The following is a 26,726-nucleotide window of genomic DNA, read 5'->3' on the forward strand; positions in this document are numbered from 1 at the left end:
TTTTTTGAAGCTGTTCATGGTGGTAGGATAAACCTTTATTTATTAAGAGTAACCACAGAGTTGCTGAACTGCATGCTTGAGCGGCCAGACCCTATTGCGGGACGCCAATATATACAGGTGGCCGCTGCCCAGGCGCACTTCACTCAGGAGCGTCGAGCATACAAGTAAGGTACCTCGATACACGCGCCCAGACCATCGAGGCACCCTACATCCAAGGTGAAGCAGCCGCGCAGGTACTCCTCCCAAGCCTGTCTATTTGGGATGGGGAAGGGGGATGAAAAGGGAGGTAGGCTGGCGGGGCACGAAGCGACGAAGTCGTAGGTGTCGGCTAGGACTTGACAGGTCACGCAAACGCCATTGGTTTCCGGCAAAAATTGATTGGTTGAGGGTTACTTGGAAACGTGTTGCAGTTCACCTTGCATACATCTTTGTACGTAGCTGGCTTTTGCTAGTTGTGTGACAGTGGCTAACAAAGAACAAGCCCACATCTGGGCACCGTTGAGGATGTACAACTTCTTGGCAAGTTACGACTGTAGGGACCATGGACGAAGTCCCTATTTAGAAACTGGTACGCAAAAAAGACGATCAATGGGTTAGTGCTAAGAGGGCAAGAAGAGAAATTTAAGACCTTGTTCTAGAGAGATACTCGACTCTAGACGTGCCACAGGGCTCTGCCCTTAGTCCTCTATATCTAGTTCACATTAACAACGTATACCTTTGCATGTATCTTCAAATTTCCACATTCACGTTTGCCGACGACTGTTATTTATCGTATCGTTACTAATGCTTCTGACCAAACATTACTGCGAGAATACCTGGACTACATCCTACAAAATAACGTGATGACTGGCATATGTCCTTAAATTATTCTAAAACTTTATACTATTTTATAAAACCTAGCCAATCCTTAGCCAATCCCACACAGTGGGTATGCGTCACAGTTAATACGTGAACCAGAACAAGAACGTCAAGACGTCTCCAGAGCCAGCCGGAGAAAAAGCCGTGCGTCGATCATGACCGTGAGTGAAAGCCTGGGATACGGCCTGATGGGCTTCGGACCGGCGCTGTCCATGTTCGCGCTGACCATCGCGCGACACCCGAGCCGAGTCGTGGTGCTGCTCCTGTCCTCCTTCAGCTGGATACTATCGCTGCTGCTGTCCTCGCTCGCCTGGTTCGTGCTCTCGCCGCTCGGCTCATCCCTGGACGTGGTCGTAGCCATCGCCGTGCTCTTCCAAGAGGGCGCCCGACTCGCCACCCTACAGGCGCTGCGCAAGGCGGACCACTCGCTCAAGTTGGCTGCGCTCGCCGGAGATGCGCAACTGGCTCGGAGCAGGGCTGCGCTTGCGTACGCTTCGGGACTCGGCTTCAGCGTCGCCAGTGGAGCCTGCTCACTGCTCAACCCACTGGCGGACATTGCCGATGCGGGAGTTCCTCCCGGTGTCGCGGGTACCGCCAAGAGGTACGTCTCATGGTAGCTCCACACGGCACGGTTTCCCATCGCGATTCGCCTCGGCGGTCACTGCGGATTCACATGCCCTGATGTACTTCGTCGCAGTGACAAGTGGGCTCATATAAACATTAGGCATGCGCGTAGACTCGCGTGAAACACAACCGTTTCCGTTCCTACACTAGCTTTTGTCTTAGTCATTGAGCGCGTTGCTGATGTTGTAAGATGACAACCGTATCAACTTGCCTAGATTATCTATCCTTGCAAGACAGAGCGCTGCTATACGCAAGGAAGAATGGAGGAGGATGGTATAAGCCTAAAAAGGAGATCTATGTGACAATTTTGAGTTCTGGTCATAAAAAGAATGAAGGGAAGGCTCACTGGAAAAGTACATACTTACCACGTCATAGGATTTTTTTATTCGCTAAATGTGGAAAGCAGAGCGGCAAGATTACCTTGACGTTGGCATCTCTAAAAACTGTCACAGATGGAGTAATGCCTTGAACGGTTTGGCGACAGTGAGCGGGGATTAGTTTCCAAGAGTCATGTAGCGCATATAGACTCTGAAGACGGAAGGACAAAATATCCAACCCCTCGTTAGTTTGATGAGATGTCGGCTTGACGTCAGTCGTTTTCCATCCTCCGAAAATTAAGGCACGTGCTGGTTGGAAATTCTCGAATTTCATGCGATGTGTGTGCGTGCATTTTTGCGAGACGTCCTCTGTACGATAGCTAGAATATACCACCACGTGTACGTGTCCAAAGTGGTCACCTCATTGCTGGTCCAGAAAATAGAAGACCAGCTCTTTCGTAACGTCTTTCGAATATAAGAAAACCAATGCAAGATGTAAAACGAAAACAGAACGCTTAAGTAGAATTATACTGGCCAGAACAGGTGACTAGATACTGGTTGAAGTAGAAATATTGTCAAATATACTGACATAATTAAGCATCCTTCTTGCAATGTGAATAGATTGAACTTTTCTTTTCAATTGCCTTTCAAGGTCGCAAACAAGCAGCACTTCCATAGTGTTGCCCTGTAGAAAAGCATTTACACTGCGCCTACTGTCCTTTAGTGCTAATTTGTAAGATTCGTACTGTTCTTACTTGTTTTCGTTGTTTCGTTTGTTTATGTACAAATTGCGTCTACAATACAACTTCTTTACTGGAAAAATATTGCGTGATTACAGTCTCAATGTCATTAGGCGTCCCTACTTTATCCCGTATCACGAGGCAAAAAAAAGTGCCGCCGATACGTGGCGCTGCCTTCACGGCAGCTTGTGGAACAGATAACCCGTGACGAGCCGCAGCATTGCACTCGTCATCCACACATGCGCGGCGCACACTGTGCAAGCACGAACCACTACAACGCAGGCTTGATTGATAGGACCTTACTTGTTTGCCGATGAGTATCCAATGGATGTCGTGCTTAACAACCCATGTTTGCAGCATGTGCGGCGTGTGCCACTTAACCGACGTAGCCGATCCAAATTTTCCTATTTAAAATAAATTCGGGAATCTCTTCCCCTATCGGGAGAATGAAGGCAATTAAGCGAAGCTTGGAATGTGGGTGTCTGACATATTAGGGAGGAATGATCCTTACTGACCGAAACCAGCAAATTTACCAGGTGGCCGGGCTTAGGCTTCCCATGCGGGGACGTCAAGCCCTGCAACGACGCCACTTTGCAGGGGTGCTTTTCTTGTGCATTTTTGCAAACGGAGCGGAACAAGCATGAAAGAAAAGGACACGTAAACAGGACGAGTGCTAGACTTGTAATGTAAGTTTACTGATATAACGCGATGAAAATATACAGACGTTCGCAAAGCCCACAGTGTCAGTAAACTTCAGTTTGATATCTAGTGCCCGTCCTGTTTACAAGTCTGATTATTTTCTTTTATTCCGCTGCACTAGCTAAAATACACAGGCTGTAATCTGATCAACTAAACCACATCTCTGCGTTGAACAGTGTGTTTTCTTTTCGTTTTTTTCTTTCTATGTCATTGCGTTTTTTATGTTTTATGTCATCACGGACGGACGGACACACAAACGGGCGAATGAACGCACGGACGCACGGCCGTAGGGACGAACGCAAGTATGGACGGATACACGGAAGATGGCACGGACGGAAGCAAGGACCAACGCACGTATGGGCAGAAGCAAGAAGGAACGGACGGACGAAAGCACGGGCGGACTGACGGATGCTTCGCCCACTCATCATCATTCATTCCATAAATATGCTGTGATTTTCGCCTTCCTCATGCCAGTTTCACACAGCGCGACACTTTCATTATTACAACATTCAACAACGAAGGTCACGCGGCCATATTCAAGAAGATGTGGAACCATGGAATGACAAGTGACCTCAATAAAAGGTCAGATAGAGATATCAGAAACGGTCTATTGTCGACAAGCACATGATGAAAAGACCACCAATCATTGGAAAACTGCGCGTACAAATAAACATGTCGCCTGCGCGCCCTATGGGGCCGCATTTCCACAGCTTCATTGTCGTCCGGCACTCCACGTATCATGCCAATGTATTAAATTGTATTATAAAGTGTGAGCCTTAGTACCACGGTTGTGAGGCTCCGTTTCCAAGGGACGGCTCTCAGCTCTCCCATAGTGGAGTACCGAGTACTCTAAATCGTTAACCAATTCTTCTAAACACGTCTTCTTAACGGGACGGCTTATGCTCTCCCATAGTAGAGTACATCGTGCTCTAAATCGTTATCAACTCTATCTAAACACACAGAGCTGCCAACAGGACGGCTTTAAGCTCTCCCATAGTAGAGTACCTCTAGTACTCCAAGTCGTTACCCGCTGTTTTCTACACACACAGCTGCATGAGATATTTTATGTATAGTGGGACGGCTTCCTGCTCTCCCATAGTAGAGTACCAAGTACTCAAAATCGTTGAACACTGTTTCCTAACCAACGCTCGTCCCATGGAATCCTTGTTCCGGGACGGCTATATCTATGTTACTCTATGGCTATATGCTCTCCCATAGTAGAGTATCAAGTACTCTAAATCCTTAACCACTTAACCACTTAACTTAACGCAGCCTTTTTTTATTTCCTGTGGGCAAACGCGTCTTATTCGACGCCGTGAACTCGTTCATGGCGTAATTTTTGTTAACAGGGCCTCATCAAGTGTGAGGCCCACGGGACGGCTAACAACTTTTCCATAGTAGAGTGACCGTTGAAGGGGCCCTGCAACACTTTTTGAGCATGGTCAGAAAACGCTGCCGATCAGTAGTAAAGGCTCCCTACAACACGCGAGCCGAATACTATAGCACAGGACGCGGCCTAGAATTCACAATAAACTATCAAAGTAAGCAAAAAATTGCTGTCTCTTCTCTCGACAAACCATGCAATATGCCGGAAAATCACACCTAGTAAGCCCATCGTCAGCCGCTGGCTGATTTGAACTTGGTGCGCTCACTCGTTACAAATATTGCCGCGGGAAAACGCTACTTGTACACGCGTGCGCGCGCGATCACACTAAAGAAACCGCGCATTCGAAGAAAAAAAATACTAAAAAATTGGCAGATCCCACGTACCTGAGAATCGACGCTATGCGAAGTATGTGGAGGGAAGGTGACTGTGTTGCAATTATGTATTGTGCGACGCGTCATAAAATGACGCTAGGTATACGGACAAATGTTGCACGCACAGACATAACTTGAAGAGTTGCAGATGTTTATATAACCAGATCTTTGCACTTGCGTAACGATGCCAACTGGAACATGCGTATTAGCAACATCAGAAGCTGATATGAAGCGCAGATGTTCGCGAAGATGCTGGCCCTGGACACTACTACATAAATCAACTTCAGCGTATGGCAAATAACCACAATTGGTGTTAACCCGACGTGATGACTCTATCAAAGGAGTACATGAGTAATGTTTATGAAATTGGGTAGGCAGCACAGCAACCACTATTGACTTTTCACAAAGATCAGCGTCTATTTGAGAAGTATAGTTCTGAGACCTGGCGTAGCTCTGTAGTAAAATGCTTCATTGCCACGCAGAATGCTTAGGTTGATTCCAGCTGAGACCCTGACATTTATTCTTTGCATTCGTCGGGTCGACGCTACCAATGTCGAGTATTTCTTAACGCTCGCACATTAAAATTGCCCATGTGGGTTCTCGTTGTTCCTAGGTAGGCACTGTCTATCACCTGTGGCACGTACCCGCATACCAACGGCATATACCCGCCCGTGGGTATGTGCCACTGTCTGGCGAGAAGTGTTTGACGACGTACGCGGCGGGATTGTGACATTGTTCATGTTTTTACCAGCGCGTCATATTCGTCAAACCATTTTACCCTCCCATGCTAATTTGGTTCATGCTAAGTTACGGGGGTGACCACGAGAGCACCCAAATGTAAGCGGCTAGATCGATCCATAGATAGATAGATAGATAGATAGATAGATAGATAGATAGATAGATAGATAGATAGATAGATAGATAGATAGACAGACAGACAGACAGACAGACAGACAGACAGATAGATAGACAGATAGATAGATAGATAGATAGATAGATAGATAGATAGATAGATAGATAGATAGATAGATAGATAGATAGATAGATAGATAGATAGATAGATAGATAGATAGATAGACAGATAGATATATAGATAGATAGATAGATAGATAGATAGATAGATAGATAGATAGATAGATAGATAGATAGATAGATAGATAGATAGATAGATAGATAGATAGATAGATAGATAGATAGATAGATAGATAGATAGATAGATAGATAGATAGATAGATAGATAGATAGATAGATAGATAGATAGATAGATAGATAGATAGATAGATAGATAGATAGATAGATAGATAGATAGATAGATAGATAGATAGATAGATAGATAGATAGATAGATAGATAGATAGATAGATAGATAGATAGATAGATAGATACGCTCAAAGTCACCGAAGCTCCCTAAGAAATGCTTCGCATTTAGAAGCGCTCAAGGTCGCGATGCGCGCGTGAGGTTTTTCTGTGGCCCTGCCATCCCTCCCTGCTTAGCTTCCAGCGCGTTCGACGGGTCGAGAGGAGAGAAGGCAAATGCAGCATGCGACAAACCTTTGTAACTCCACTCGCACTGGACGGATTCTTAAAATTTTTGCAGCGTTGATTTCGTGAGGCAATCATCTCTTCGAGTGAATTCATTCCATGGTTACTTGAAAAAGGTCGTGTGTCAGCAGTGTGCTCCTTTCATAAACGTGGCCGCGACAGCACGCGAAGTGACCTTCGTCCTCTCCCAAATTACGAATATGATAAGCTCACGCGCAGGAGAGACCACGCTCCGTGGAGGAGCCAACGCTAGAGCCATCTTAGGCTTTAGCCACGGTGGCTTTAGCCAACGAGAGCTTGTCCCGCCATCTCGCCACTCATAACAAGAACACACCCAAGTTTCGAAGCTCCGAGGACTTCCAAACGGCTTATGGTGTACATAAATCAATAAACAATTGTATCGAGCCAGTTGGTAAGGATCCATCTTGCTAGGAAGCGCAGCCACTATTACAATCCTTGTGGAAGCGCTTGTGTTGTGTGTTCTTTGTAATAGTGGCTGCGCTTCCTTGCAAGAAGGTACATAAATCGCTTCCCGTTAGCAAAGCACGAAGCGTACTCAAAGTACGCTTCGTGGCGTCTACTGTGGTTAACATCACGCGCTGAAAATCTAATTGGTGCTGGTTCAAATCCGCGCGACGAATGCTTGCCTCCCGATTTTTTTCAATATATTTTTCGATGTAGTTCCGTAAGTACGTCAGCGGAGCCGTGGTGGACCACGGCGTAAAACATTTTCGTGTTAAAAAATCTACACGGTGGTGAAGTGAGCGTCCATATTCCCGTAAAATCATGACCTTGGCGTCGCTTCATCTGCGTGGACTTTGCATGCACTTTGACTTCCGGACACATCTGTAATTCACTAATTAAAACAAAAAAAAATGATCCCTTGCTCCTCCAACGCGTTGTCCTATTGTCCTTTTGGAGTTTTCTTCTTATCGCCTTAGTGGTAATTATTCAAAAAGAAAGATGACATATATATATATATATATATATATATATATATATATATATATATATATATATATATATATATATATATATATATATATATATATATATATATATATATATATATATATATATATATATATATATATATATATATATATATATATATATATATATATATACATAAAGAGGTGTTTCTGCAGACCCAGTGCTTTGCATGCGTTAAGGAACGACGGACGAACGTGCAAAAATGTGTGTTTCTTCCAACGTTCCTTCGTATGTACTTCCCCTGTACATTCCTTTGCATTACTGTCTGTTAGAATTCATTAATACTGTGTTAAAACGAGCCCTTAGGTGTACACTTCTTTCCCTTATTTCATTAAACGAGGGTCTCGTACTGGCAGACTTGGTGTCGTTAGGTTGTATACGAGGGACTATTAATCAGCTGCCCGCTCAAAATAGGTTCACGTGCTACGTGACGCCAAACATGCGCATAAAGAGTGTTTTCACACTTGTCGCTTGGCTTATAGATGGCGCTGACTGTCACTCCTACTTCTAAATTCACATATAAACCCAAAAAAGCGGATGAAGGGAAGGCCGCTGTGGTAGCTCAGTACAATAAAGAAAAAAAAAAGCTGTGGTAGCTCAGTGGTTAGAGCATCGAACACGTTATTCGAAGGACGTCGGTTCGATTCCTACTCACGGCTGGTTATTTATTTATCCACTTTTTTTTCTTTTTATTTACATTCCATTGGTTCTAACAACTTCCCCTGTACATTCCTTAGCATTACTGTCTGTTAGAGCTCATTAATATTGTGTTAAAACACGGAAAAACGAGCCCTTAGGTATTGTTACGCTTCATTTTACGCGAACCCCTTTGGGCCCAAATGCAAGACCACGGACAGCGTGCGAACGCTCCCGGGCCTGTAAACGTATCGGGGGTAGAGGTGCAGAAGTGTATGCCCAGACGCCGAGGAACCTGAGACGCTGCTGCCGCGAAGGTCGTCATGTGCTGTGCGCGAGAACGCGGTGAGCTCGTGGCTCATTCGCACCTGGCTCTTGAGTGTGGGAACGCCGGTGGTGTGATCCGTGGCGCGATCAGTCGCGTGATCGGTGGCGTGACCAGTGGCGTGGTAGGTGGTGCGAACACAAGGTGTTCCATATTTGGTCATGTCTGGAGGCGCCTGACGTCACACAAGCGTCTGGAACCCTTTAAAAACGCGCAGGGAGAGACTGGGTGGAGCAGTCTGGATTGAGACTCTGCCGGAACTCTGCTCCTCGGCTTCTTACCTTTGTTTGTAAACTCGAATGTCCACTTTGGTCTAACTATGTAGTATTAAACTCTTTTGATTTGCTGTTCTGCGCCGTCTCGCCGGTACTTCCCTTCTCGTCGGTCCTGATGCAAGTTACGAGCACAACCTGCTGACGGCGGCGGTCAAGAGATACCCGTAACAACTGGTGGCAGCGGTGGGATGCTGCAGTCATTTCGACGACTCGAGGGCTGAGCTGCGACACAGATCCATGAGCCGTCTCGTCTGCCAGGCCGTAACCAGATGCAGTGTTTGCGAGGGTCTACGCGGAATTCTTGGCTGTTGAGTGGTGAGTGCGGGGCTTTGTCTGCTGAGTTTTGCCAGGCTTTTTCAGTGTGGAAGCGTAACTGGTAATTCGAACTATTGTTGTCGCCAAAGTGGGCTGCGGCAAGATAGTTGTGTACAGTAGGAAAGGTCGCACTGAACACAGCCATGAATTTGAAGTTGCTGCGTAAAGCGGAGTTATTACAGCTTGCAAAGGAGTTGCGTTTGGATGTTTCTGACGCACTCCGGAAACCAGAATTGATCGAGGCTATTGGTGCTCTGGAGGCTGAGGAAGATGAGCTGACGGAAATCCTTGAGATAATTCGAGAAAGGGAAGCCGCAAAGAGACAGGCAGAGGAGCGTAGAGAACCGCAAAAGAAAGAGCGTGAGGAAAGGGAGCTCGAATTAAAACGACTCGAGTTTCAACGTTCGAGAGAGCGCGAGGAACGCGATCACGCGCTCGAGTTAAAGCGACTCGAGGTGGAAATAGAGCGCGTGCGAACGGCAGGGCAGAGAAGCGAGGCAAACAGTGCAGGGGTGCACATATTGCTCAAAATGACAGAACTAATTCGCCCTTATAAACTCGGAGAGGACATTGGGTTGTTCTTGGTGAACTTTGAGTGGACGTGTGAGAAGCAGGGGTTCTCCCGTGAGTCATGGCCACAGCGCTTGCTCACACTCTTACCTGGCGAGGCAGCAGAAGTAATCGCTCGTTTATCCACTGAGGAGGTCGACGATTACGATAAAGCAAAATCCAGTTTGCTTAGGAAGTACAGGCTGTCCGCGGAGGCATTCCGGCGGAAATTTCGTGAATTGGAGAAAGGAAGGAGTGAGTCATACACTGAATTTGCCTATAAACTGAAGTCAAACATGGTGGAATGGCTAAAGGAGGAGAAGGCCTTCGGTGACCACGCAAAGGTTAGTGTTTTTTACTAGAGCAATTCTACAACCGGTTACCAGAGAACATTAGGCATTGGGTGCAAGACAGGCCAGATGTTAGCTCTGTAGCCAGAGCCGCAGAGCTAGCAGAGGAATTCGTCACACGTCGGGCTCGCGAAGGCAGTGACAGTGGTCGAAAAGGGGGTCCCGATTTTGGGTTCAAGCCAAAGAGAAGGCCTGTGAAAACGAAGGAAGAGCCTGAAATTGGGAATGGCCGAATCGTAAATACGTCGGAGTCGGAACGGAACACCGAACCTGCGTTAGAACAGCAAAGGAAGCTAGAAGCGAGGAAACCGTTCCTTTGCTATAACTGCCATAAACCCGGTCACATTGCGGCGCACTGTAAGAAACCAAAAGTTGTGTTGCTATCCATCAGTGGTAGGGACGAGAATATCGAGCTTCTCGAACCTTACATGCGCGACCTTGAAGTGAACGGGAAGCCATGCCGCGTACTGCGCGATTCTGCGGCTACGATGGACGTAGTTCACAGCTCGTACGTTGAACCGCAAATGTTCACGGGTGAGTGTGCTTGGATCAAGCAGGCTGTAGAGTCGTGTAGTGCATGCCTTCCCGTCGCAAAGGTAACTATCAAAGGCCCTTTCGGCACGCTCGAGACGGAAGCTGCCGTGTCGCCGGCACTCCCTCCGCAATACCCTTACCTGTTTTCGAATAGATCTGACAAGATGCTGCGCGAGAGAGGGCAGCTGTTTGGGGAGGCAAATGTGATGGCGCTAACGCGTTCGAAAGCACGGGAACTCGCTGCGAAGGCAGTTGCCGAGTCCCCTTTAGCTGAAATCGACCTGACGCAGGACTCCCCAGCAGAGGGCGAACTTACGCCAGCGTTACAACAGCAGGGGGTCACATCCGTGGAGGATGAAGCTACGGCACGGGCACCATCAGCAATATTGGAAGAGCATTCCAGAGATTTACTTGTAGCGCCTACGTCGGAAAGCTTACAGCGACTGTTAATGGTAGACAGCATGGCCTTGAGGAATCAACAACATAAAGACCCGAGCTTGCGAAACATCCAGAGCAGGGTACATGAAGAGATAGCCCCGAAAAACATAAGTTATTATGAGAAGGATGGCATACTGTACAGGAAGTATGTTGACAAAAGGGGTGTAATGTTTGATCAGCTGGTCGTGCCTCAAGCTTATCGAGAGGATTTACTGCGCTTGTCGCATGGAAGTTCTTGGTCAGGTCATTTAGGCGTCAAGAAAACGAAGGGACGGTTGTTGCAGGAGTATTATTGGCCAAGCTGTTTCCGCGACGCAGAGCGATTTGTAAGGACATGCGACACGTGTCAGCGTGTAGGTAAGCCGGGTGACAAGTCGAGGGCGCCGATGAAGCTGGTGCCTATCATCACAGAGCCGTTTCGGCGGCTCGTAGTGGATACTGTAGGCCCACTGCCGGCGACATCGTCGGGGTACCGCCACGTGCTGACCGCGATATGCCCAGCGACTAAGTTCCCCGAAGCGGTTCCACTTAAAGAACTTAGCTCTGTGGAAATAGTTAACGCGCTCCTTTCCATATTCGCACGAGTTGGCTTTCCCGCCGAAACACAGTCGGATCAAGGCTCTGTGTTTACTAGTGCTCTTACCACTACGTTTTCGGAAAGGTGCAGAGTAAAACTAATTCATAGTTCAGTCTACCACCCTCAGTCTAACTCCGTGGAGAAGCTCCACTCCGTTCTGAAGCGAGTGTTGAGGGCGTTATGCTACGAAAGGAAGACGGACTGGGAGCTATGTTTGCCGGCTACCGTGTTCGCGTTAAGGACTGCCCCGCATGAAGCAACGGGGTTTTCACCAGCCGAGCTCGTGTACGGCCGCTCGTTGCGATCTCCTCTTCGCTTGCTTCGAGAATCGTGGGAAGGCCGAGCCGAAGACCCAGTAGTGGTCGAGTACGTTTTGAAGCTACTGGAGCGTTTAAGAAGCGCTCAACGGCTATCAGAGCAAGCCATGGCTAAAGCGCAACATAGGTCAAAGGTGTACTATGACCGCACAGCCAGAACCCGTCGATTCGATGTCGGGGACAAAGTAATGATACTGCGACCGTCGCAGAAAAACAAGTCAGAAGTGCAGTGGGAAGGTCCCGCAAACGTAGTTGAAAAGCTTTCTGACACAAACTACGTGATACGCCTGCCAGGAAAGCGAAAGATACAGCAAGTGTATCATTGCAATCTGCTCAAGCCATACCGAGAACGGGAGGCAGTGGTATGCATGATGGTGAACATCCCCGAGGAGATTCCAGTTGAACTTCCATGGCTTGCATCAGTCATAAACGGTGAGGATGGTGAACCACTAATCAAAGTATTAATATCGAAAGCGCAGTTAGAGCCGGGGCAAAAGATCGAGCTCCAGGATCTTCTGACAGAATTTCAGGACTTATTTGTAGATAGGCCTGGAAGAACCTCGGTTGTTACTCATGACATCGAGCTGACATCCTCAGAACCCGTGCGTAGCAAAGCTTACCGAGTGTCACCGCGCCAACGAGAGATTATGGATTCCGAGGTGAAGAAGATGTTGGAATTAGGCGTGATCGAGCCTTGTGAGAGCGATTACACTTCGCCCTTAATCTTAGTTGAGGTGCCGGGAAAAGATCCATGCCCTTGCGTGGATTATCGCAAGCTAAACTCGATCACCAAAGATCAGATTTACCCGATACCAAACATTGAAGAGCGCATTGAGAGGGTTAGTGGAGCTCGATATATTTCCACGCTGGATCTCGTTCGAGGCTACTGGCAGGTTCCTCTCACCGAAAGGGCTAGCAGATATGCAGCGTTCATATCGCCGTTGGGAACGTTCCGCCCTAAGGTATTAAGCTTCGGTTTGAAAAATGCACCATACTGTTTTTCAAGCCTTATGGACAAGGTGTTACGAGGACTAGGGGAATTCGCTTTACCCTACTTAGACGATGTGGCGATGTATTCGTCCTCTTGGTCGGAACACATGCAACATCTGCGAGTGGTTCTAACGCGTTTGCGTGAAGCGGGACTAACTGTGAAGGCACCTAAATGCCAACTCGCTCAAGCTGAGGTGATCTACCTAGGTCACATAATCGGACAAGGACGCCTCCGACCTTCTGAGCTCAAGGTGGCTGCCATACGTGATTTCCCGCAACCACGCTCAAAGACAGATATCCGCTCATTTCTGGGGGTTGCAGGTTACTATCAACGTTACATCCCGAGATATTCGGAATTAGCTAGCGCTTTAACTGACGCGCTCCGGAAAACTGAGCCACAAACTGTCATCTGGGATGACCGTAAAGAGGAGGCTTTCAAAGCATTAAAAGCCGCCTTAACAGGTCAACCTGTGCTGAAATCACCTGATTATTCGAAAGAGTTCATAGTTCAGTGTGATGCTAGTGAGCGAGGCATGGGAGTAGTGTTGTGCCAACGAGGAGAGGATGGTGAACACCCAGTTCTTTATGCCAGTCGTAAGCTGACTGTGCGAGAACAAGCGTATAGCGCAACCGAGAAAGAATGTGCGTGTCTCGTATGGGCAGTGCAAAAGTTGTCGTGCTACCTTGCAGGCTCGAGGTTCATAATAGAGACAGACCACTGTCCTCTCAGATGGCTGCAGTCCACTTCTTCCAAAAATGGTCGCCTCCTGCGCTGGAGCCTCGTTTTGCAGCAGTATTCATAAGAAATACGGTACAAAAAGGGGAGTCTCAATGGCAATGCCGATGGCTTAAGCCGAAGCCCCTAGGTCATGAATTGGCCTCGATTGTTTTTCTTCCTGACATAGGTTTTTGTGTTATTATTTCTTCCGTAGTTTTGGAAGACCTGTGCGTCGTTAGGTGGGCAACGAAATTAGGGGTGTATTTAGTACTTTGTACGAGTAATAAGATTGAGACTTTTGTGTTTAAGGTAAGCCTGGCGGGGCTCAGTGGATACGTGTCTCGCGCTTGCTTCTTCAGTGGCTTTGTTATCCTGTGTTTTCCCGTGGATTGTTTGTTCAGTCGACCGGCTCTACCATGGCGAGGATCTTGCTCTCCCAGAGAGAAAACTTCGTTGTCATCTGGCATCTCTTCGGACACCACGTCGGTTCCAAACTCTTGGCAGGAACGCCGGAAGAACCTGTGGTTTCCCTTCTTGCTGATGAAAGACCTGAAGCGGTGGGGTGTGATGATCTCACCACCCGGAGCTGCCTGGCGACCAGCCCCACCGACGAGCCCCTGCGGGGTCGCCCCGGAAAGGAGCTCATACCATTGTCTTTGGCCACTTTTGACTGTCGCCATTTGCTGGATTCCATTGTATGGTTCGCCTCCAGCCTCCGGCGAACCTCGACAACATCGGGGAAATCTGGCGGAACTACCTTACGAGACGGAACAGGGCCTGGAGCCAGGTATCACGTACCGTGCTCCAGGTTAAGAGGGCTACGAGCTTCGACGACTGATCCCTGTTGACAGTGGATGCTGTCCCCTGCCATTCGGGATCTCCATCCGCGAGGGGGACGTCTGTTACGCTTCATTTTACGCGAACCCCTTTGGGCCCAAATGCAAGACCACGGACAGCGTGCGAACGCTCCCGGGCCTGTAAACGTATCGGGGGTTGAGGCGCAGAAGTGTATGCCCAGACGCCGAGGAACCTGAGACGCTGCTGCCGCGAAGGTCGTCATGTGCTGTGCGCGAGAACGCGGTGAGCTCGTGGCTCATTCGCACCTGGCTCTTGAGTGTGGGAACGCCGGTGGTGTGATCCGTGGCGCGATCAGTCGCGTGATCGGTGGCGTGACCAGTGGCGTGGTAGGTGGTGCGAACACAAGGTGTTCCATATTTGGTCATGTCTGGAGGCGCCTGACGTCACACAAGCGTCTGGAACCCTTTAAAAACGCGCAGGGAGAGACTGGGTGGAGCAGTCTGGATTGAGACTCTGCCGGAACTCTGCTCCTCGGCTTCTTACCGTTGTTTGTAAACTCGAATGTCCACTTTGGTCTAACTATGTAGTATTAAACTCTTTTGATTTGCTGTTCTGCGCCGTCTCGCCGGTACTTCCCTTCTCGTCGGTCCTGATGCAAGTTACGAGCACAACCTGCTGACGGCGGTGGTCAAGAGACACCCGTAACAGTATACACTTCTTTTCCTTATATATATATATATATATATATATATATATATATATATATATATATATATATATATATATATATATATATATATATATATATTGTACAGAAGCCGCCGAACACTGAAGTGGGTCGAACTCTTATGTGCTTTCTAGTGGGTCTGCCCAAAGAGAACGCCGCTCGCGCGGAGACCCCGTGTTTTGGCCGTTACTGTCGCCATTGTGTAGACTCGCTGTGTGCCGGCTAATAAACGCCATAACAAATTGGTGGAGAGTGCTACGATCCCCTTCGATGCCCTTGGAACTACGCTCACGTACGCTGCAATCTACCATGTCCCACGACGCCTCTCAGCAAACGCCTCCTCCCATGCCACCCCCATGTCCCGGTGTCCCCAGGATCCGCGATCCACCCATCTTCACGGGCGCCGATGGCACTGACGTGGAGGACTGGCTCGCCATTTACGAGCGCGTAAGCGTCCCCAACAAATGGGACGAGGACGGCAAGTTGACAAACTTGGTGTTCTACCTTGCGGGCGTTGCAAGTTTGTGGTACACCAACCACGCGTCCGAGTTTGCAACCTGGTCCGGTTTCAAGACTGCTATCACCAACGTTTTTGGCCGCCCTGCCGTTCGCAAGCTGCAAGCCGAGCAGCGCTTACGCGAACGCGCTCAGCAGGCTGGTGAGTCATTCACCAGTTACATTGAAGATGTCCTGGACTTGTGCAAGAAGTCGAACGACAGCATGTCCGAATCAGACAAGATCCGGAACGTCATGAAGGGCATTGACGATGATGCCTTCACGATGCTGCTTGCCAAAAACCCAGGCACAGTAGCTGAGGTCATCACGCTGTGCCAGAGCTACGAGGAGCTCCGCCGGCAGCGTTCGATGACCCGTCGCTCCACATCACGAGATGCAGGGCTTACAGGCTTGGAGGCGAGCTGTGATCAGGTGGCACTGCTGGCAGATCTCAAGTCCTTCATACGTGAAGAAATCGCGCGGCAGTTCTCTCTCCTGCCCTTTGCCCACCCACCGGCTGCTCAACAATCGGCCCCTACCATTCTTCCACCCATCCGCCGAGCGATTGAGCAGGAAATAGCGGAGGTCATGCCTGCGTACCACCCACAACAACTTCCGGCCCCTGCACCCCCAAGTTACGCCCAAGTGGTCGCAAGGCCGCCTCCAGTCGTTCAAGCGCCTGCACCAGTGACTTACGCCGAAGCTGCCGCACGACCTCCGTCCTTTGCAGCGGGTATGCCGGCTGCATATGTTGGCGCAACCCCTCAGCCTCATTTTCAGCCCACCATGCAGCCTTTCCAGACACCGTTCCGGGCGAGACCCACCCTGGCAAACCGATGGCGCACACCCGACAACCGGCCCATCTGCTTGGCTTGCGGTTACGCCGGTCACGTAGCCCGTTATTGCTCTCGACTACAGCCGGCTCCCACTTCTCCTGTTGCTGGCCACCTTAGCCGTTCGTATAACGAGGAACTGCCGTCTGTGCCACTGTCGACTCGCCCAGGTCCGTCTGCTCGAAGGTCGCCGTCTCCACGACGTCGGTCTCTGTCCCCCATGCGGCCAAGTTCTTCTGCTCATGAGCGGGAAAACTAGTCGTCGCAGTCCCAGAGGCAAGGACTGCGACGCTATCGCATTGTGAAAGCCCTCAGAGCCGCCCATCTAATGTCATTGACGTGCTTGTGGACGGTGTTCATGCATCTGCTCTTATTGACACTGGAGCTGCGGTATCAGTTATGAGCGAAAACCTTTGCCGCTTGCTTCGAAAAGTGACGACGCCGATTTCTGGACTGTCCCTTCGTACCGCTAGCTCACATCGTATTAATCCTACAGCAGGCTGCACAGCTTGCGTTGTCGTTCAGGACGTTCTGTATGTCGCCCAATTCATCATCATTCCTGCATGCTTTCATGACGTCATCTTGGGATGGGATTTTCTCTCCCGCAACGACGCCATCATTCATTGTGCCGCCGCCGAAATTGAACTCTCGCCCTTCTCGCATTTGACGCCAGAAGACGGTCCCTCGACACTGAACAAGATTCTTGTGAAAGACGATACTATAGTGCCTCCAAGCTCGACGATGGGCGTATCGGTCTACTGCACCGGTCTCTCCGACACAATTGCACTTGTTTCGCCATCCTACCGTGCTTCCAGGAGGAAAGGGTTGCTAGTACCTTTCGCGACCGTGCAAATCACCCAAGGCAACGCCGCTATTTTTGTGACCAACCCATCCCCGTACACTGTTACCTTGGTTCAAGGGGAATGTCTCGGCAGAGTGGAAGCAGTCGACGACGCACAAGTCCTGGACGTACCCGAAGACTCGCGTTGTCCCGATTCACGTACCATCAGTGCTGTTTCTACTTCTGACCCATCATCTCCTGATGTATTTGGCCCATTCATTGATGACAACCTTACGTCAGTGCAGCGTTCCCAGCTTCTAGACCTGTTGCAAGAATACCGTTCTTCTTTCGATGTCGGGCGAAGTTCTCTCGGTCGCGCGTCCACTGTTACGCATCGTATTGACACTCGTGCTCATCCACCATTACGGCAACGTCCATACCGCGTGTCGCCTGCTGAACGCCGGCAAATTAACGAGCAGGTTGACGATATGCTCCGACGCGACGTCATTCGGCCCTCGGACAGTCCATGGGCGTCTCCTGTTGTTCTTGTTGCGAAGAAAGATGGTTCTGTGCGGTTCTGTGTGGACTACAGACGGCTCAATAAGATCATTCGCAAGGATGTCTACCCACTGCCGCGCATCGACGACGCAATTGACAGCCTTCACGGAGCCCAATTTTTTTCTTCTCTCGATCTGCGCTCGGGGTACTGGCAAGTACCCCTGGCTGATGACGCTCGACCGAAGACTGCCTTCATCACACCCGACGGCTTGTACGAATTCAACGTCATGCCGTTTGGTCTGTGTAATGCACCTGCGACATTTGAGCGCATGATGGACACCGTACTGCGCAACTTGAAATGGCACACGTGCTTGTGTTACCTCGATGACGTTGTTGTCTTCGCTCCAGATTTCTCCACCCATCTCCAACGTCTAAAAGAAGTTTTCGCACGTGTGAGCAATGCCGGCTTGCAACTAAATCTGAAGAAGTGCCGCTTTGCAGCACGCCAACTCACCATCCTAGGGTACGTCGTGTCCAAGGATGGCATTCTTCCTGACCCAGCCAAGCTTCGGGCCGTGGCCGAATTCCCAAAACCTGCGTCCGTCAAAGAACTGCGTAGTTTCGTGGGCCTGTGCTCATACTTCCGACGCTTTATACGAAACTTCGCCACGATTATATCACCGCTGACGAAGCTCCTCGGAAGTAACGGGCCCCTCAATTCGTGGTCGTCAGAGTGCGACAACGCGTTCTTGAAGCTCCGCCACTTGTTGACGTCTCCTCCCATTCTCCGCCACTATGACCCTACGGCCCCAACAGAAGTGCACACGGACGCCAGTGGTGTAGGCCTCGGCGCTGTCCTGGCGCAGCGCAAACCCGGGTTCCCTGATTATGTTGTGGCATATGCAAGCCGTACGCTCACAAAAGCCGAGAAAACTACACCGTCACGGAAAAAGAGTGCCTGGCAATCGTCTGGGCTCTTACAAAGTTTCGACCTTATTTGTATGGTCGCCCATTCGATGTCGTCACTGACCATCATGCACTATGCTGGCTGTCATCATTGAAGGATCCCTCAGGCCGCCTCGCCCGTTGGGCTCTTCGCTTACAAGACTACGACATCCGCGTCCTCTACCGCAACGGACGCCAGCATGCTGACGCCGACGCCCTCTCGCGCTCCCCTCTGCCTGAAGCTAACGTGCTCTGCTCAGTATCCTCGGTTGTTGTTTCTGCCATTGATGTTGACATCATCGCTACCGAACAGCGAAAGGATAATTGGATCGCCCAACTGATCGACTTGCTCTCTGATCCGTCCGCAACGCCATCCACGCGTGCCTTGCGTCGTCGAGCTCACCATTTCGCCATTCGTGACGGCCTCCTACACCGACGCAATTACGACGCCGATGGCCGGCAGTGGCTACTCGTGATACCCCGCAGTCTGCGGTCGGAGATATGTGAATCCTTCCATTCTGATCCACAGTGCGCGCACTCTGGGGTATTCAAAACCTACCATCGCATTAGACAACGCTACTTCTGGCGCGGGATGTACCGCTACGTCCAGCAGTTCGTTCGCTCCTGTCTCGCTTGCCAACGCCGCAAACCGTCCGCACACATGTCACCAGCCGGTCTGCAACCGCTACCTTGCCCTGACCGTCCGTTTGGGCGCATAGGTATTGATTTGTACGGACCACTTCCTCTGACGTCCACTGGCAACCGCTGGGCCATCGTCGCCGTAGATCATTTAACGCGATACGCCGAAACCGCCGCTCTCCCTGCGGCTACTGCGCGTGATGTTGCGTCCTTCCTACTACATCGATTTATATTGCGCCACGGTCCACCCCAGGAGCTTCTCAGCGATCGAGGCCGTGTCTTCTTGTCAGAAGTCGTCGATGCCATTCTCACTGAGTGCCATTCTGTCCATCGCAAAACTACTGCTTACCACCCGCAGACGAACGGTCTGACCGAACGCTTTAACCGCACCCTCGGCGACATGCTGTCGATGTACGTCGCCGCCAACCACACGAATTGGGATACCATACTGCCCTTCGTCACTTACGCCTACAACACCGCCCCTCAGAGCACGACTGGTTTTTCACCTTTCTTTTTGCTGTACGGAAGGCACCCGTCACACACCATCGACACGATACTCCCGTACACGCCGGATCCATCTGAGTGTAAACCTATTTCCGAGACCGCTAGGCTTGCTGAAGAGTGTCGCGAGCTTGCCAAGACTTTTACGACGCATGAGCAAGAGCGGCAGAAGAGTATTCGTGATGGCTCCGCCACTTCTGAGCCCACCTTCCTTCCTGGTTCCCTTGTATGGCTCTCAATCCCGACCTCTGTAGCTGGCCTTTCTTCCAAACTACTCCCGAAATATGACGGTCCCTACCGTGTGATCGAGCTCACATCTCCGGTCAACTATCTTATCGAGCCAATTGAACAATCTTCGGACATGCGCCGCCGCGGGCGCGACATAGTCAACGTGGAGCGTCTGAAGGCTTACTATGACCCGCTCGTAGTGACAAGCTGTTAGGTCGCCAGGCGGCTCCCTCTTCGACCCCGGGGTAATTGTACAGAAGCCGCCGAACACTGAAGTGGGTCGAACTCTTATGTGCTTTCTAGTGGGTCTGCCCAAAGAGAACGCCGCTCGCGCGGAGACCCCGTGTTTTGGCCGTTACTGTCGCCATTGTGTAGACTCGCTGTGTGCCGGCTAATAAACGCCATAACAATATATATATATATATATATATATATATATATATATATATATATATATATATATATATATATATATATTTATATATATATATATATATATATATATATTGTGGGCATTTAGTATACGCATCCACTTCACCGGTACATTATTATCATTATCATGTGTGGCTCATGCATCCTCATCGTTGTCGTGTAGCATCACCATCTTGGCTCATTCATCGTAGCTGTCGGTTGCCGGTTCCTCGGGCCTAATAAAAGGTAATCCTAACCAAGACTTCATACGTGGTGGAGCGTGCTGTTATATCCCCCGCCATCCTCTCAACCACTCTACCCCCTGGAGCTACGTTCAGGTCACCGCTTCGGCCAGGTGTCCGGAAACATGTCGCACCAAGATGAGGCCGGTGCTGCAGCCGTTCCCGCTCAACCACCGCGTGCCGCCCCTTCTCACGTCATCAACAGCCTCCAGCGTGAGCCCCATCCCTTCGCTGGTATGCGCGGGGAAGATGTGGAGTAATGGCTGGACGATTTCGAACGTGTCGGCGCTGCTAACCGGTGGGATAACACCTACAAACTCGCTCACGCGTCATTCTACATCACGGGTGTCGCGAAGACGTGGTTCCTCAACCACTTCATCGACATCCCCGACTGGTCAGCCTTCAAAGATCAGCTTCGCCATGTGTTTGGCACACCGGCTGTTCGTTCGGCTCTCGCAAAGAAAGCTCTCGCGACTCGGAAACAGCACATCGGGGAGTCGTATACATCCTACATCGAGGATGTTCTTTCACTATGCCGCCGGGTTGACACACCAATGACACACCAGACAAGGTGCGCCAGCTTCTTAAGGGGATCGCACCCGTCGCATTCAATGCCCTTGCAATCCAGAATCTGGCTACCGTTTCTGACGTTGCGACAACCTGTCAGCGCCTCGAAGAACTTGAGTCTATGCGCCTACAACCAGACAGTGACGCGGCCCTTATTACGACTGATCCAAACCTGCGAGACACGATAAGGGCGATTATACGTGAAGAAACAGAATCAATGGGATTCACACTACCTTAAATGTGTCCCATTCGGTCTTCTTCAACGTCATTGCGGGATGTCATTAGAGAAGAGCTCACGTCCATGACCCACATGGCCAACCTGCAGCCCATTGTCTCTCGTACTCTACCATCGTTCCCGCACACCGCCGCCGAACCACCAGGCACCGTCAGCTCGACGTCCCCGTCACGAACGTACGCGTCGGTTGCTGCCGCACCTCCCACAAGCTTTCCCACGAGCTTTTCATCACCACCGCCCGAGCCGTCACCTGTCCCTCTGACTGCTCTCTCTCCCGGTGCAATTAGCGCAAGCTACTACCCTCCTCATCGATCGACTCGGCCTACTTGCTATTATTGCGGCTATCGTGGTCACATTGCACGCTTTTGCCGCAAGCGCAAGCAAGACGAGCGCCGAGGGTATGACATACGCGAACGGGACTATACCGCAGGAGCCTTGTACCAGGGCCGCCGTTATTCGTCACCGCCGCGTCGGTCTCCATCTCCACCAGCATCGGGTGAACTGCGCAGTAGTCACCGATCAACCCGACGCCGTTCACCGTCGCCATACCGTCGCTCTTCTTCTCTTCAGCCTGCTTCCCTTACTTCTGATCGGCGTTCGGAAAACTAAGCGATGCAGTTTTTGGAGGACAAACTGCATTCCAACACAGGACTCCGATTCCTCCAGCGCGCCCCTACAATATGATTGTGGTCACAGTTGAGGGAGTGGACGTTGATGCTTTGGTAGACACTGGGGCTGCGTTTTCTGTTATTCGTGCTGATTTGTGTGCCCGTCTTCGAAAAGTCACGACGCCTTATGATGGACCGACACTGGTTACAGCCCAGGGAACAATGATTCGCCCTTCCGCTCTCTATACTGCCCGTGTACTAATCGACGAAATTCTTCATCATATAGAATTTGCTGTGCTATCCCCGTGCTCCCATGAACTCATTTTAGGCTGGCACTTTTTTCCTCTGCTTCTGCGGCTATTTGCTGAGCACAACGTGTCGTACATCTTACTGACACGGACCACTTGCTCAACGACGAAACCTACAGGCCACTTCGACTCATCGCTGGAGTAGACATCGAGTTACCACCAAACGAACATCAATTAGTTACAGTTTTGTCCAACGACGTCGACTCTAGTGACATTTTGGTCACTCCGTCACCGCGTTGCCTTAATAAAGGCATAGCTCTCGCATCAGGTGGGGCTCGCTTCAACAATGGATCAACTGTACTCGCTGCTACCAACACCACACAAGATAAAATTTTACTGCCACGGGGCACTACTGTCGCCTGCGTTGCCGATCTGCAGCCTGTGTGTGTTGTGCATCTTACCCCTGGCTCCTCAAAAGTCAATCCTGGAGATCACGCTGCTTCCTCGGCCTTTACAGCAGCCATCAACAAAGACTTGAATGACTCACAGAAGCAGCAGCTGCTTGATTTGTTAGAAAAGCATGCAAACTCTTTTGACGTTCATTCATCCACTCTGGGCCAGACAACCGCTACAGCACATCGTATTCAGACCGGCAGAACATCCAATGTGCACCGCCGTCCGTACCGCGTGTCTCTAGCCGAATGAAAAATCATTGAAGAAAACGTAGACGATATGCTCCAACGGGAGATAATCCGACCCTCAACCAGTCCTTGGTCGTCGCCCATCATTCTGGTACGTAAAAAAGATGGTTCCGTATGATTTTGTGTCGATTACCGAGCACTCAATAAGATCACTAGGAAGGGCGTATACCCCATGCCACGCATCGACGACGCCCTAGATTCCTTACAGGGTGCTGAATACTTTTCGAGCCTCGACTTGCGTTCCGGCTATTGGCAAATCCCCATGCACGAAGATGATAAAGAAAAAACTGCGTTTGCAACCCCGGACGGCCTATACGAATTCAATGTTATGCCGTTCGGTCTATGCAATGCGCCCGCAACTTTTGAGCGCATGATTGACACCGTGCTGCGTGGCCTGAAATGGAAGACTTGCCTAAGTTACCTCGATGACATTGCTGTCTTTTTCTCGACGTTTTCTCAACATCTGCAACGCTTGGACGAGGTCCTGACTTGTCTTGCGGGCGCTGGTCTTCAAATTAACACTAAAAAGTGCCATTTCGCCAGCAGATCTATCAAGGTACTCAGTCATGTTGTGAGCAAGGACGGAATTCGTCCAGACCCTGATAAAACTACTGCAGTGCTTCGCTTCCCTCGCCCTGACAAACCGAAAGATTTGCGAAGTTTCCTTGGTCTCGCCTATTACTTTTGGCGATTCATACAAAACTTTGCCTCCATAGCCGCACCACTTCATAAGTTACTTGCTGCTGGTATGCCCTTTCAGTGGTCTCAGGAATGTGAATCGGCTTATACAGGTTGAAGAGTGCCCTCACGACCGACCCTGTACTTGCTCATTTTCACGATGATGCACCGACCTTCCTGCACACAGACGCTAGCGGCCGCGGTTTAGGAGCCGTGCTCCTGCAACGCGACAACTCTTCGCGAGAGCGAGTCGTTGCATACGCCAGCCGCGTCCTCTCCGCAGCCGAGAGGAACTACACGATCACCGAGCAGGAGTGCCTCGCCATCGTTTGGTCAGTACAGAAATTTCGTCCATATCTACATGGCCGCCATTTCATCATTGTGACCGACCACCACGCTTTATGTTGGCTTTCGACAGTCAAGAACTTGTCGGGACGCCTCGGACGCTGGATTCTACGCCTCCAAGAATATGATTTTGAGATCGTGTACAAGTGCGGCAGAAAGCATAGTGACGCCGATGCTCTTTCTCGCTTCCCACTACGCGACTTCACTCGGGGTTTCCGCCATCAATTTGCAGAACACGCCCTCAGAGCCCACGTCTACGGCGGGTTCCTCTCTCGCCTCTATAGACTAGCTGCCTTTGGACGACCCCCACGATTTTCCTTCTCGACAGTTGGCTGACCCATACTGTCGACGTATTATAAGCTACCTCACTGGCAGTTCCCGTCCACCTAATGCAAGGCTGCGTCGCCAACTCTCGCAATTTAAGCTGGACAACTCGGTGCTGTACCGCAAAATTTACCATCCTGACGGTCAGCGCTGGGTTCCCGTTCTACCCCGATCGCTTCGGTCCGAAGTCCTCAGGGCGCTTCTTGACCATCCGACTGCTGGTCACCTTGGTTACCATAAAACCTACGATCGCCTTCGAAGTCGGTTTTATTGGCCAGGCATTACCACTAGTGTAGCTTGGTACGTCGGGTCCTGCACTACCTGCCAATGTAGAAAACTACCAACATCTGCTCCTGCTGGTACACTACAGCCTCTTCCGTGCCCAGCCACACCATTCGAAGTTGTAGGCGTCGATCTTTATGGTCCCCTCCCAGTCAGTGCTGCTGGAAACCGGTGGATAGTAACAGCCGTTGACCATTTGACGCGCTACGCTGAGACGGCATTCGTTAGTACTGGTTCAGCTTCTGAGATTGCCGATTTCATCCTCCGAGCCATTATACTGCGTCATGGTGCTCCACGTGTGTTGCTCAGTGACCGTGGAAGGGCCTTCCTTTCACAAGTAGTGAAAGAACTTCACGCCTCCGGCACAACTCACAAGACTGCCTCTAGTTATCATCCCAAGACTAACGGCCTCACTGAGCGATTCCACCGCACTCTTGCTGACATGATCGCCGCCTATATTCAACCAGACCACAAAAACTAGGACGTTGTTCTACCATTTGTCACTTTCGCCTACAATACGGCCATTCAGCGGACAACCGGCTACTCGCCATTTTACCTAGTTTATGGACGCTCCCCTACTTCTTTCCTGGACGTCTCTTTCTTTACCTGCCAAGCGAATTCATCTCCTTCCTCTTCAGAGGAATACGTTTCATGCCTCACACAGTGCCGCCAACGTGCTCGTATAAACACTGAAGCCCGCCAGCAAAACAGAAAGCTAGTTTATGATGAATCGCATCGTGCTGTATCCTTCCAACCTTGAGACGAAGTGCTCCTTTTGACGCCTATTCGCACACCTGGTTTGTGTGACAAATTTTAGCCTCGGTTTATCGGGCCGAACACAGTTCTTGAAGAGACTTCACCAGTGAATTATCGCGTGACGCCACTTGCAGCCCCAGCAGATCGCCGTTATCGAACTACAGAGGTTGTTCATGTCTCCCGTATGAAGCCCTTCATGCGACATTCTTTGTCCTCTTGACTTGCCGTGGCCAGGCTGGCCGCTTTCACGTGGGGGGAATTGGTGTGGGCATTTAGTATACGCATCCACTTCACCGGTACATTATCATCATTATCATGTGTGGCTCATGCATCCTCATCGTTGTCGCGTAGCATCATCATCTTGGCTCATTCATCGTAGCTGTCGGCTGCCGGTTCCTCGGGCCTAATAAAAGGTAATCCTAACCAAGACTTCATAATATATATATATATATATATAGCTTCGTGCATACGTAGCTCGTCTTTCATGAGCGCGGAAGCCTGGATGCTTTTCTGAAAAACCCACCTGCCCTAAATAATTGGAATCGAACCTGGAACACTTTTCTTTCATATCATTGGTGTTCTGCGTAGTGGCGTGCAAGAAAACATTTCATATAGTTTTGTTTATAATCTGTAAATTAACACAGCCACCAGTAAATTCGTTGGACTTGAGAAAATGCCAGACAAATGCTTGGCAAAATGATTTAGCTACTTTTTTAGCTCCTTGCAAGGTTTGTTTAGCTACTTATTACGCTTCAATCTAGCGATTTTTGCTCTCCGACATTCGGCAGCACTGCTTGAAACGTATGCAGTCCCAAAGTATTTTGAACACACTTAAGACAAACACTGCTTGGATATGTTTCACGAAATGTTTTCGTATTACCGTGTCATCAATACACACACTGCGCGGCAATTCTTCCGCTGTACACAAAAGAAAACTATGGTAACAGTTTTGCACAGACGGCTATAGCTGTTTCCTTGTTCACCGTTATGCAGCATTCCTGAATCGTTCATCCTGGCGTCGGCATTGACCACGGGCATTCTGACGGTGCTGCACACCCTGTGGAGCGTGGTCGCCTTCCAAGCCCTGTGCCTTCAGAGCACGCTGCTCATCACCTTCCCGCTGGTAGCACACATGTTCGCGTCAGGCGCCACGCTGATGTACTCGCGCGGACACTTCGGCGTACCGCTGGCCGCCATCGTGGGCCTCCTCTTCCTGACGGCCGCCATGGTCTTCGTCGTAACCGGCGGCCAGGCCGGTCGCGCCTGGTCCCGACTGGGTCTCGCACAAGGCAGCAGCTCGCCCGAAAGCTCCGAGCACCAGACGGCGTAG

The 26,726-nt window shown here is 50.1% G+C and overlaps 1 protein-coding gene across 1 annotated transcript; it reads left to right on the forward strand.

Annotated features, from left to right (window-relative positions):
- Positions 1-1,013: 1,013 nt before the first annotated feature.
- On the forward strand, positions 1,014-26,726 carry LOC119187165 (gamma-secretase subunit Aph-1). Its single transcript, XM_075883637.1, has 2 exons — positions 1,014-1,459; positions 26,390-26,726. The coding sequence occupies exons 1-2, from the start codon at positions 1,014-1,016 to the stop codon at positions 26,724-26,726; spliced, it is 783 nt and encodes a 260-aa protein (XP_075739752.1).

The sequence above is a fragment of the Rhipicephalus microplus genome, unplaced genomic scaffold (genome assembly GCF_043290135.1).
Source record: "Rhipicephalus microplus isolate Deutch F79 unplaced genomic scaffold, USDA_Rmic scaffold_18, whole genome shotgun sequence".
In the NCBI taxonomy this organism is placed as follows: domain Eukaryota; kingdom Metazoa; phylum Arthropoda; class Arachnida; order Ixodida; family Ixodidae; genus Rhipicephalus; species Rhipicephalus microplus.

Excerpts from the sequence above, each read along its gene's own strand:
- LOC119187165 (XM_075883637.1), top strand. The coding sequence starts at position 1,014 with ATGACCGTGAGTGAAAGCCTGGGATACGGCCTGATGGGCTTCGGACCG. Across the intron at positions 1,460-26,389 it reads GTCGCGGGTACCGCCAAGAG|CATTCCTGAATCGTTCATCC; the intron begins GTACGTCTCATG and ends ACCGTTATGCAG.